Genomic DNA, 13778 nt, shown 5'->3' with positions numbered 1-13778 from the left:
CTGGGGAGTTTTGGATAATTGCGCTAAACTAAATACATTTAATTTACTTCATTTCTCAGTAGACCTGAAAATACGACACATGTTCTGCTTGGTCCAATTTCAGGCTTGGGTTTATGATGCACTGGAATATTGCATGCCGTCTACCTCAAAAGTGAGGTCACATCAAACGTACCCACAGTTTTATGGCTTTAACATGCAACTCCTTGTGATATGATTTTAGCCCTCAGGTAAAAGTCATACCAAAGCCTGTAGGTACATTTGATCAATGCTGCATGTGATGACGATGGAAAGGGTGTTAAAAGAGTCCATCTCTGTTATGACACTGCCTCGTCTAACAGTAATGACCGCCTCAGGATGTTTGCTCCTGGAACCACAGTCTAACTTCGTGCACCCTTCCTCGTCCATGCAGAAGCTCGACATAGAGCCGCAACATCTCAGTTCTTCGGAAGGGAGCACTGTGGATATTTGCCCCCCAGGAGATGGGGTTGATTCCGTGGAATTGGAGCCAGAGGAGTCCCTGGACCCAGAGGCCTGCTTCACTGAGGGTGAGATTGCTACAAGTGTGACAGGTGTCAAGGAAAAAGTGGGACGGAACTGCTGGCGCTCAGCACTGATCTAGTAAACTCACAGCTGAGTGACAGCAAATAGAAATGCTCATCAGGTTAGAAAGGAAAGGAGCTTGTTCATGTAATTTAACCTGGCATTTTGTCTTACTTCGACACAATTTTTAACCGCTGTAGCCTGACGTGAGGATGGAATTTACAAATCTCGTTGCTATATTTTATGGGCAAAAGTATTTGAGCCAGTGATAATGTGTTTGAACTGTTGACCAAAATGTTAAGTATATAAAAAGTCATTCATCACCTCAAAATGCTTAATGTCCACCAATATCATCACCAAATCAAGGTGGTGCCTTATCACCACATAAGCTTGTGTAATACGATTAACGAGGGGTATCACGAGACACAAGGCGAGACGATACACGAGGTTGGGTCTACGAGAACGGGACGAGACAAGATTTCAACATTACTTTTAAGAAAAGTACAATGAAAAAATATTCAAAATATATGACAATTTATTGCAATCTACTAATTTCATTTCTACTACCTTACACTCTTCTGCACTCTGTGTGCATGCCGGCGGCCCCGCCTCCACCCACCGAGACAAAGAGACTGTATGACTGACAAAAGGGTTCACTCCGTTCATGCTGTTGTTCTATGGAACAAACGCACCAAGGTGCTGAAACCAATGCACAGAGTAAACTCTCGTCCTGCCTGTTTGGAGGCGAGAGACGAAGAAAACAGACACACATGCACATGGCAATATATTAAGGTCGGCAAAATTATCAAGTTCTTTTTCATTTATTGTGTTAATTAATTAATTAATTTATTTATTATTGTCCCAGGCCGCACGGTGGTCTAGTGGTTAGCACGTTGGCCAACACAGTAACAGCTTGGAGATCGGGAAGACCTAGGTTCGATTCTCCCCTGGGCATTTCTGTGTGGAGTTTGCATGTTCTCCCCGTGTGCGCGTGGGTTTTCTCCGGGCACTCCGGCTTCCTCCCACATTCCAAAAACATGCAGGTGAGGTTAATTGACGACTCTAAATTGCCCATAGGTATGAATGTGAGTGTGAATGGTTGTTTGTCTATATGTGCCCTGCGATTGGCTGGCGACCAGTCCAGGGTGTACCCCGCCTGTCGCCCGAAGTCAGCTGGGATAGGCTCCAGCATGCCCCCGCGACCCTAATGAGGAAGAAGCAGTATAGAAAATGGATGGATGGATTGTCCCAGGGCTAGTGCCCACAATACATTTTTTTTGTGAACAAGAGAGACCTTGTGACACGAGGTCTTGTGACACCACTACTATTAACAAATAATCAACACATTTAACCTAAAAGAACCAAGACTCATTTCTGCTTAGAGTATATTATATCACAAGCGGTAGATCCAACACTGGGAATTCATGTCAAATATGTGTAATGTTAAAGATATGTTACAGTGTTCATGATAAATGTATTCCTTATTTGAAAGGACATTTTTGTGTAGCACAAATGCATTTTGAATTGAAGTAAAGAACATACATTCTTTGAAAATCATTGAAACAATTACATTTATTGGGTGTCTTACAGTATTATCATTTTTTGCTATTGCTGAGTTGCACATCACAGTCAGGTTTATTGCCAGGTGTAGTTCACACAATACGACGGATTTGTTCCGGTGGGTTGGTGCAGCAATAAGTATAGAAAGAAAAAAAAAGTACAAGGTACAAATATAAATACAAAAATATAAAAATGACAGTGCAGCAGTGCAAAAGAGCAGCAGAATAACTATTGATGGAATTAAACAAGAACCATAGAATTATAGCATTACTTAGAATATTGAGGGTGTACATATATTATTTACAATGATACATCTTTAGAGCAGAGTGTACTTTAAGGGTGCAGCATGAGGAGTAACAGTGGTGATGTGCATTAACATGCATTGATTCAACACGAGGCAATTAAACAAAGAAATTTGCAATACACAAAATTATTTCAGCAATGATAGCGTCCCAACCGATGGAATTCTTTCTTGAACGATAAAATTAACTACACTACAGCATTGTAGTGATAATCAACATCTGCTACATTTTAATAAGGAACATACAGTATTTCACCCATTTTCAGTTTTACATGCAATCAATTTTGCTGACAAATGTGAAATAAACTACTGAAAAGTAACTCCACTTTGCTAGCAGTCTACATTGTCTTCTCCTGTGAGTCGCCATGTTTGTTACTGTGCGTCTACGGACATGACGTCATCGACATTTCTGATGGGTTAAAATTGCAAAAACAGTCCATGGCTGCAGGACCCACTTTACTTTGGCATGACAGCCTGTGAATGCGTATACATGTGGACAGAAATAGTTTGAAAACATCACAGTGTGGATTTAGTTTTTTTTTTTACATCGGAGAGGGGCAAAAGTGCATTTTTGAAAATATCTGTGTTCTTGTGGACATGGCCTTTACCGGCTCAGTTGTTTACAGCAAATTAATGTTCATATGCTACACCACCATGGAAAAACAGTGCATCGAGACGATAAAGTGCACATACAAGAATGTATTCATGCATACTGACTTGGTGTTTAAAACATTTATAGTGTAGGTTGGGTTAAATACAATTTTCGAGGTCAAATGTCAGTGTCTGGCTTGCAATCTCTGTTTTATGATCAATGCACACTAACTAACTCGCTTATCAAGCATTCCTTCTCCATTCTTTTCAGTGGTGCAGATATTGTTCTATACCCATGATCTTTCTCCACAATTGCAGGATGCGTACGCAGATTCCAGTGCTGCCAGGTTAACGAGGAAGGGGAAAGGTTTAAGAGCTGGTGGACCCTCAGGAAAACCTGTTTTATAATTGTGGAGCACAACTGGTTTGAATCTTTTATCATATTCATGATCCTCCTCAGCAGCGGAGCACTGGTGAGTGTGTGTTTTGTCATGAGTTAAGCACATCAATGCATGCATTACTTGTGTAAGTGAAACAGATAACTTTATGGGCCTTGTATGCTCAGGTAAGTACATTCTTATATGTTTTTGGAATTGTCATTCAGGGGAGTACACTCAAATGTGCGACATGTTTACCCTTCGCACTTATATATTTTGTGGCCCTCGAAAAGGTACACAGTTACAATGAAGCCCAATATTTGATCCATTGAGCTATATTCAGTGGGGGAAATAGTATGGCTAGGGGATCAAATACTGTACACATTAATAACGTTTATTTTATGTTTTTTGTACATTTTTTTTAACATCCTGTCACTCTCTGTTAAAATGAAGCTATGTACTGCTCATATATTTGTAAGCCAGTAAACTTGCTAAATCAGCAAAGGATCAAATACTTAATATCCCCACTGTAAATGCAGACAGAAATGATGTATTTTCAGATCATTCGGACACTGCACAGCATCTTTTACAGAGTTAGAATGAATATTGTCTTACATGCAATTGGAATGAATCCAAACAGTCCATTTTATTGATTCAAGTATCCATTCAAATACTTTTGTAGGACTACTGTAAATTCCAGTGTATAAGAGGACAAAACAGTGTACATATAAAAGCCGCACCGGACTATAAGCTGCACATATATCCAATGAATGCTTTGCTTGGGCACAATGCATTATGGGAAAACGTTAAAATAGTTTAGTTTTTCTTTAACTCGTATTCCCACTTGTATTGTATATTTACTAGCTACCTTTTGAGTGTTAAGTCGCTGTGTGATGAGTTTAGTATTCTTTGTAAGATGACACCATGAGTCAGACTGTTATATTGAGAAATGAATGACCTCTTGCGATTTCTGTGGGCTGACAAGCTTGTCGTGAGTTCATTGATAGCATGTGATTGGCTCCTGCCAAAGAAAGAAAGAGCTACTGTTTCCTCACTGACTCGTGAGTGTCACAGTATTTAAACGATTAGTAGTTGTTCTAAAGTAAAGGAGATGTCGCGAGATTAGAATTTAGCCATAAATTAGTCGCACCACTGTACAAGTCGCAGGGTTGAAAGTTAAAAAAAAAACCAGCTTATACACTGGAAATGACAGTAGCTGTCATCTTTGTTTTTTTCCATGTTGATCACTTGTGTCTGTTGGCTTCATATGATTGTCACCTGTGTCCTGTCAACGTCCTCCTGCATTGTTTTAGAACCAGCATTTATAGTTTTTGCACTTTTTGGTCTTGTATTTCCCTTTTTTTGTTTTGTTTTGGATAAAGAACTTGTTTTGAGATTCACTCGCCTGCCTTTGCCTACAAACCGTGACATCAACCAGTATAATTCCATCTCAAGGCATTGTGTCATACCTATTCTTTGCATTGTGCTCAGGCGTTTGAGGACATTTACATTGAACAGAGGAGGACTATCAAAACGATGCTGGAGTACGCAGACAAAGTCTTCACCTATATCTTCATCCTGGAGATGCTGTTGAAGTGGGTGGCCTACGGCTTTGTCAAGTACTTCACCAATGCCTGGTGCTGGCTTGACTTCCTCATTGTGGATGTATGTACGCTATTGAGCATATTTACACATGCATTTCTGTGTTTGGTAGTTATGTAGAGCAATGATTTAACCCATAAGACGCTATGGTGACACACTCATCAAGTCCCGAAGTGACGTATAAGAAACATATTGGAGTGGTTGTCATGTGACAGTCATCTGACTATCCCAGGACATGGGTTTCCCAAAATGGTAGTGTGTCAGGTCAGCTAGCTCTTTTCCAAAATCGTATTTACCAGTGACGAGACGTTACGTATTTGTCACCAAAAATGCTATTAAGACTCTCAATAAATGTCACCGTTTCAATGATGAATACAGTATTTCCCGTACATTCATTTATTTATGGCGGATTTGGTGCTACCTGTTCACCCTCGCTTATAAACACATTATAATGGGACTATCCGTGAATTTAGCATGTCGTTACAACTCCGTGCAGTAGATGCCGCCGTAGCTGCTTCTTACCAAACCTCATACACACCTGATCTACCAGAGAATAAAAAGATGTAACAGGATTTATCCGTGTCCTGTGACTTCTCTAGATTGTTTTTCATAAAAGCGACTACAGTAATTAATTTGTTCCAGACGTGAATTTCTGCCAAGTAGGATTCCTCATTTATAAATGGAATATTTTTGTAATTATGGCATAGAAAACCTGTTTCATGATCTTCTAAATACGGTTTTGTAGAGCCCTCTAGACATGAAATAACACCTCAAAGTCACCTTAATGCTCATATTACCCAAAATAGTACACATGAGTATGTTAGTAGTATGTTATTTTGATTATGTTAGATAATTTAAGCCTTTTGTTAGGGCAATGTAGTCTGGTGTCACCCAACAGTTGCTGACACCTAGTGACCAATCCAGAATACTAGATTCACACATTGATTGGTGGTCTTAATGACTTATAGTTGTATTTCAGTTCATTTAGCCATTTTTATGCTTGAAAATACTTAATTTGGGCAAAAAAATACATACAATTTGCTTAAATATGCATATTTTTTGCAATGAGCCACGAAACAGCGATCATCAGGCGGTGATGTTTGAACCGCAATGTAGAGAGGGACGACTCTAGTGACAGATCTAGCAACTTGTTCTGGTTTTATTGGATACTCTTAACATGAAAGCACGTATCGCTCTTCTCAACGAGCAGCAGGTGCTGCTATTCAAAGTACATTTGCTGCGCAAAAAAGTGTCAAGTTGACTCATTTAGCATGAACCATGTATCATATATGGAACATGACACAGTTGGCCGTCAATTTATAGTATTTTACATTAGAAATTTACTTCAATTTACTTCAATTTACTTACGTCAATTATATGATCCGTTTGGATGAGTTTCTACGTCAGTGAGTTAACATGCACGTCTCATACACTGTGTTCTCCCAGGTGTCCCTTGTCAGCCTTGTGGCCAATGCTTTGGGCTATTCTGAACTCAGTGCCATCAAATCTCTCCGGACACTGCGAGCCCTCCGGCCACTGAGAGCCCTGTCTCGGTTTGAGGGCATGAGGGTAAGTAGACTCCGCTTTCATCCACACTTCGTAAAGGAATGTCGATACCAAGACATATTAAGTTTGCCATTTGACAGTTTCAGTACATGAATTGTCCTTAACTTGACAGCAATATACTTGACGACATACATTTAATTAAAAAAGTAAATTATTAAAATGCATGATGAGGATCTCGTCTTTCCAGTTGAGCTATGTACTTCCTCTATCTGCATGTTTCTTTTCGCATTGTGTCGTAATGTATTTTTGACGCTGCTCGTTTGGTGCCTTGTAAATGTGACCTGTAATCTTTTTTCTTTGTTGTGTGTCTTTTTTTTCATTTGCAGTCAGACAAAATGTTGTGACTTCATCCTGCCTCTTAAGGTTTATTTCTGTTTTGCTTTTTTTCCCTATGAAATTGTAAACTTTACTCGATCCAACCTTTGCCTTCTTAGCTGTCTAGTACAGTGGAACCCGTTTATGTCGACAAATGTCGAAGCAGTGGCTCTCCACTGGTTTGGCTGCAGGACCCACCATCACCCCTTAATGACAAGTGCCGACCCAAATTGCGGAAATGTTTAAACTCAATTTTCTCAAAGATCTGATACTGAATGAAAAGACATTAAAGTGCAGTTTGAATATGAGGTACGGTAATGTCCCGACCCGATCGTGATAAGTGAATTGCCACGAAGTAGGATTCCTTATTTAGGAATTGAATATTTTTGTAGTTAGAGCATAGAAACCTGTTACGACCTTCTAAATATGTTTTTTAACATTATTAGCGCCATCTAGATATGATATAAAACTCCTATAGTCACCTTTACACTCATATTACCCAATATAGTTGACATAATAAGAGAAAATAAACCTTTTAAGACATAAATAAAACTTGTGCTCGCGTGTGTTGCCTGGTGAGAGATAATTCAAACCTGCAATAAAAGCCTGTTGTTCGAACATTACAATAACATTACTGACACCTCGTGACTGGTGTAGGATACTACATATCCTCACAACATCTTTGAATGCTTTTTATTTGTATTTTTGTTGATTTTTATCTGTGAAAATGCTTAATTTAGGCAAAAAAATATGTTACATTTGTTTAAATGTGCAGGTTTTTTGACTAATAACAAGCCGTATTCAACCACGAAACAGTATGATTTGTTGATTAATATGTTTTTGAAAAAACGCGATGGAGTGAAAATGCGAAATTATTGTACTGCAGAATAAAAAACACATTCAATGATCATTTCAGGAACAATGATTTTTTTCCCACAAACTCACAAATTATTTTAACATAAGGTGTCTGTAAAGGTTTTTATAACATGGTATGATATAGTATCGTTGCCAGCATTATTTAATCGGATTCTTATTAGTGAATTTATTAAGTCTAATCTGTCTTACTTGTTGGTGGTAGGGACGAACATTGCAAATTAGCTCTGACTATAAGTGCTATAGTATATGACATGTAAAATCTATATACTTGTCCCTATAGATTAAATAAATGAAATGAAAAAATAGTACGATAATCCGTCATTTTATGACTATCGGTCTGAATTTGTTATATTTATTGCGACAAAATGTTTGAAATATATATGACACTTTTTGTATAACTTGTATTGCATATTGCAGTATGTGTCTTATTCTGCAGTGTTTATTTGTGAAATGCATCCAGTGTCATCACAGGAAAAGAAGCATAATGTGTTCAGCAATCTTTACAAGAGATATGGCCAGACGTTAGTTCAGTGCTTCTCAAACAGTCAGCGGGGGCAGGGGTGTGGCAGGGAGTACATTCAATATTGCTGCTGACCTGCCAACATGTACAAATGTACAGTATCATACTCAACATGCAATTTGACTCTTCGCAGCTCTCCATGTTGTTGCATTTTCCTGGTTTCAGTTTTGAGTTCAGTACAGTACCGATAAATAAATAGATATTATCAGTTTCTCAATAGTATTTCAAATCGGGGAGGCGTGGAAACATTTCTGTCCCCTAGGAGGGGCATGACAGAAAATAACAGAGAATAACTGCGTTTGTTTGAGGAAAGACCTGATGCTTATATTGGCATCAGAAATGATGTGCTGGACAATATCGGTACATCGGATATCAGTAAGAAAGCCAATATCAAACATCTCTACGAGCTTTTCTTCTTTGGCGGTAGACTTCTCAGCCGTTCTTTTATTCCTTTTTCTGCAACTAACAAAATACACCCATTAACAATGTCAACAAATTGCCGTAGGTTGAAAAATCCTTTATTATTGCCCATTTTCCGTATGTCTCTGGACAAAGTAACAGGTAAATGTGCCAGCAATGGCTAGTTTCCATTATGTCGACAACCGCTTATGTGGACTCAGCCAATCAGAGAGGCTTAAACGGGTTCTACTGTGGTAAAAGCACTCAATAAATGTAGATTTTGTCCAGTTTAAGAGTAGTCAAGTGTTTAGATGCATTTAAAGGCCCCTTGAACTACATTTAACAGCAGAGCTCCTCCATTTGAACAACAAGAAGGTGCTGAGTTTGTGTTGTCCTTTGAACCTATCCAGGTTGTGGTGAACGCACTACTGGGGGCCATCCCCTCCATCATGAATGTCCTGCTGGTCTGCCTCATCTTTTGGCTCATCTTCAGCATCATGGGGGTCAACCTGTTTGCAGGGAAGTACTACTACTGCATCAACACCACCACTGATGAGGTCTTCCCCATCGAGGTGGTCAATAACAAGTCTGACTGCCTGAATTTGGTCAACGACAGCGCCCGGTGGAAGAATGTCAAAATCAACTTCGACAACGTGGGTGCTGGCTATCTGGCGCTGTTGCAAGTGGTGAGCGTTATAAAAAGTCACTGCATGCATTTTTAATGACGGTTCCACCATGCTAAATAGGGGTGTAATGGTACATTCGTAATCGGGTTTTTTTGGTACAGAACCTTAGGTTTGGTACACATTTCTCACACGGTACCTATTAGAACAGGTACGTCAAACTCGTTTTCACTGACGGCCACATTGCAGTTGTGGTTGCCCTCAGAGGAATGCCTGTAATAAAATAGAAATATATGAAACATTTTAACAAATAAAATAAATAAAAACAAAATTAATAAAATATAATAAAAAGTGTCTTTTTGACATTGAGTGTCTGTATTTTTAAAAAATATTTTATTGTATTATTTTTTAAGTAGTAGAATATAAATATTAGAACTATCAAATGATTCCAAATGTTAATCATAGTTTTTTAATTAATCATGACAATTAGCAGCTATGTCTATGTCTATATGGCCTTATTACTGTATATAATTAACATAAAGGTAAATGACAGGACAGGATTATATACTGTATATTTGTATGTATTAACAGCTCCAAATGAACTGAATATGTCAGTCAAGATAAAAGTTACCACACAAGTCGAAACATCTATTTGTCTAACACAAGTCTAGTTAAGAGTAGCAGAACCTTTGAATCACACTTTAAACCCTGTTATTATGAGCAATGAGGGGTTGTGTTCAAAGACACCACGTAATTTAAGGTAAATTTACTTGTTTTCAGTGTATTTTCAGCATACTTAAATGTATGAATTTGTTGGGTGCGGGTTATGCACCGGAATTTACGGTACGTAAACAGACAAAGATGCATGGATAAGATGAAAGCAATGTGCCCCCAGTGTTCAGTAGAGATGGGGAGCAGGGCTACAAGCTGGAACTATTAATGCTGCACTTCAACAAATAAGAAACTACAAATAAAATAATCAGTCACAAGCTTCAAACACTTCCTCTTGCTCTTGTCTGCATCCTTGCACTTTAATCTAAAGAACAAGTACATACCGAACCACGATAAAGGCGTACCATTACACCCCTACTAAGTATGTTCTGCATTGGATCATGCTTTTAGCCAGATTTAGTTAAGACCTATATAGATATACAAGTATATGTGTATATGTATATATGTGTATATGTGTGTGTGTATGTATATATATATATATATATATATATATATATATATATATATATATATATATATATATATATATATATATATATATATATATATATATATATATATATGTACAGTACACTGTCTATATTGTAGATAACACCGATACTAAACTGTTTGACTGCTATCTGTTGCCAGGCAACATTTAAGGGCTGGATGGACATTATGTATGCAGCTGTGGACTCTCGGGATGTAAGTTTCTTTTTAATTACAGCACACAATAATTGTATCCCAAAAGAAACCTATACTACATTATGTAGTCATAATTTGACATTTAACTTTCAAGTGATGTGTGTTGAAACAGAACATGACATTTCATCATTGTATCTCTTCAGTGTTGTTATTTTGGGAAATACCTGGGTTTCATTTAAATAGCAGGTGGCAGTCGGAATGACTGTGGGAAGGCCATTCCGTAAGATTGTTAGCCTGCTTGGAATGCCCAAGAGCATCCAAGTTTCAGCCGTCTAGCTGTTAATTGAGGTACAGTAATCCCTCGTCACGTCGCACTTTGAATGTCACGTTTTTTCAAAAACATGAAATATTCATATTTAAGCACTTTTATTTTTTGCCTTTATCAAGCATTTTCAAGCATAAAAATTTGATAAATGAACTAAAATACAAAAATGAGGATTTCAGAAGATGCATTTAAATACGTTGTAAAATGTAGTATTCTACACTAGGTACTAGGTATCAGTAATGTGACATTGAGACAATAGCCACCACAGGAAGTACTGTACAGAAACTGGAAGTAAAAAAGGAGCAACGAACTCTCCCTATGCTAACGTGTGAATCAATATTAGGTATTTTTTATGCCTTATGTCTTATTTTTTGTTTTTATATCTAATATATTGGGTAATACAAGTAAAGGTGACTAAAGGGTGTTATTTAATGTCTGGAAGGCTCTAATTATGTAAAAAAAAAATGTAAACAGGTTTTCTATACTGAAACTACGAAAATATTCCATGTTTAAATAAGGAATCCTACTTGGCGGAAATTCGCTTATCACGGTCGGGCCTGGAAGCAGTTAATTGCGATAAACGAGGGATTACAGTATACATATATACATGCCCATGATGTATGTGAACCTCTGACTGCAACTGTACATGAAGTCACGGTCTAGCCTTTAGCATGGCCGTCAGGCTAGCGTTACAACCTACATCATTACAGCGTTACAGCCTCCATCTCACTCTAAAACGGCTAGTGGCGGTACTCCACTCCGCTGCCCCACAGGCCGCTGGGTCGTCCCAGCTAGGTGTCGGAGAGGGCGTTTCTCCAAAACACGTTTACATAATTCACACTGCTTGCTTTATGTAATGCCATAAACAATTGGAGGATACATTGTCTGAGACAATATATTTATACAGACATTTTCCAAACCTCAATAACTATTTCTTTGTCCCTGCTGTCATCCCTCTAGCTGGAGCATCAGCCCAAATATGAAGTCAACTTGTACATGTACCTGTACTTCGTCATCTTTATCATCTTTGGTTCCTTTTTTACCCTCAACCTGTTCATTGGTGTGATTATTGACAACTTCAACCAGCAGAAGAAAAAGATAAGTAGCCTTCTTCAGGGAACCATCCCCAAACAGCCCGTTCTGTTATAACAAATGTTTTCCCAAAGCATGTACAAAATTATGTTGAAAGACTGAACACATGGATTTTATTGAAGAGTTGGAGTTGTTTTCTTGAGATAGATCAGAAACCCCAAGCTCACTGGCATACCATTTTGATTTTGGCAGATATAGTGGGGGAAATAAGTTTTTGCATCGTTTTTTATTCACAGAAAGAGACAAAATGTAAAAAAAAAATGAACTCAATGCAAGAAATACAAGATAAAATTCAGTCACCCTCATCTGGTGCTCCATGCAAGATTTCAGTGGCTAAAGTGGGTAAAAGGTGATTGTGAGAGAGGTGGGGGGGCCAGCCCAGAATGAAAGGGGGGAGCTGGTTAATGATGTCAAGGGAGTTGGAAGCAGGAGTCAGCAGGAAAAGCATCAGACACTTTGCTGTAATGGATTGAGATCCTGCAGTGGCCACAAGATCCTCCTGCTCAAGAAGACACATATCCAGGCTGGCCTGTCTGAATGTTTGACAATCAACACCTGAACGAGTCACACAAGGCTGGTCATATGGTCACATGACACAAAAATTGAACTCTTTGGTATCAAGTAGACTGAACGGGTTTGGAGGCAGACAAATGGTCACTATGAGTCCAATAACACCATCTCTACTGTCAAACATGGAGGTGGAAACCAAAAAACCCTCCAGTCGTGTGCAACCCTGGTTAGCACCTACAAGAAACGTCTGACCTCTCTGCTTGCCAACAAGGCTGAGGAAGTAGAGAGGGTCGTGCAGTAACCGGAGGTTCGGCGGTTTGAATCCTTCCTTCCATCCCAGCGGTGACTGGGATGGAAGGAAGGTTGTGGTTGGGCAAGACACTTCACCCACTTCGCACCCTGGGTCGCCCACACATGGATGCTTCACTGACCAGCATTCTGACCGACAACCCAGATCCGGTCCCCAGGTGCTGCACTGTCGCTGCCCACTTCTCTTGAAAAGGATGAGTTATATGCAGAGGCGAATACTCATTTTCCCCACTGTCTATTGTTGCCCTGTTGTCAAAAGTCACAATGAAGGATTTGCGAGATCTTATGTGTGGTAGTGCAAAATTTGAATTGGCTATCGGAAAAGCATCCAAGAAAGTCATTGTTACATAAAAAAAATGTCCATCTCAGTGGTTATAACAAGGTTTTTTGTATGTTTTCTATACTTTGGAGGGCAGGATATCTTCATGACAGAGGAGCAGAAAAAATACTACAATGCTATGAAGAAGCTTGGCTCGAAGAAACCACAAAAACCAATACCTCGGCCAACAGTAAGGCAGAGTTGCCCCCAGACCTTGTTGATGCTCAAATGTTCTTTGTACCTTTTCTCTTACTCTGATGTTCCTGTCAATTACCCAATGTTTCTCCTTTTTGTTCTATTTCGCCCTCAGAATGCTTTCCAAGGCTGCGTATTTGACTGCATAACAAAGCAGGCTTTTGATATTGTTATCATGATCCTCATCTGCCTTAACATGGTGACCATGATGGTGGAGACGGATGACCAGACCCGAGATATGGACAACATCCTCTACTGGATCAACCTCGTCTTCATTGTGCTCTTCACAGGGGAGTGTGTGCTGAAGATGATCTCCCTGCGTCACTATTACTTCACCATAGGCTGGAATATATTTGATTTTGTGGTGGTGATCCTGTCAATTGTAGGTAAGGAAGTACAAGT

General features: G+C 38.9%; 1 protein-coding gene across 3 annotated transcripts in view; it reads left to right on the top strand.

Annotated features, from left to right (window-relative positions):
• The window catches only part of scn1lab (sodium channel, voltage-gated, type I like, alpha b), a 79824-nt gene that overhangs the window by 57776 nt on the left and 8270 nt on the right, over positions 1–13778 (top strand). For all 3 annotated transcript variants that reach the window (XM_054795588.1, XM_054795678.1, XM_054795769.1), the window contains 9 exons: positions 410–545; positions 3311–3465; positions 4861–5034; positions 6418–6540; positions 9058–9333; positions 10633–10686; positions 11912–12049; positions 13267–13371; positions 13492–13762. In XM_054795588.1, the coding sequence (XP_054651563.1) occupies positions 410–545; positions 3311–3465; positions 4861–5034; positions 6418–6540; positions 9058–9333; positions 10633–10686; positions 11912–12049; positions 13267–13371; positions 13492–13762 (1432 nt within the window). The remainder of the gene's footprint in view (positions 1–409; positions 546–3310; positions 3466–4860; positions 5035–6417; positions 6541–9057; positions 9334–10632; positions 10687–11911; positions 12050–13266; positions 13372–13491; positions 13763–13778) is intronic.

This window comes from Dunckerocampus dactyliophorus, chromosome 1 (assembly GCF_027744805.1).
Source record: "Dunckerocampus dactyliophorus isolate RoL2022-P2 chromosome 1, RoL_Ddac_1.1, whole genome shotgun sequence".
NCBI lineage: Eukaryota > Metazoa > Chordata > Actinopteri > Syngnathiformes > Syngnathidae > Dunckerocampus > Dunckerocampus dactyliophorus.
This window is presented reverse-complemented; position numbering and strand designations above follow the sequence as displayed.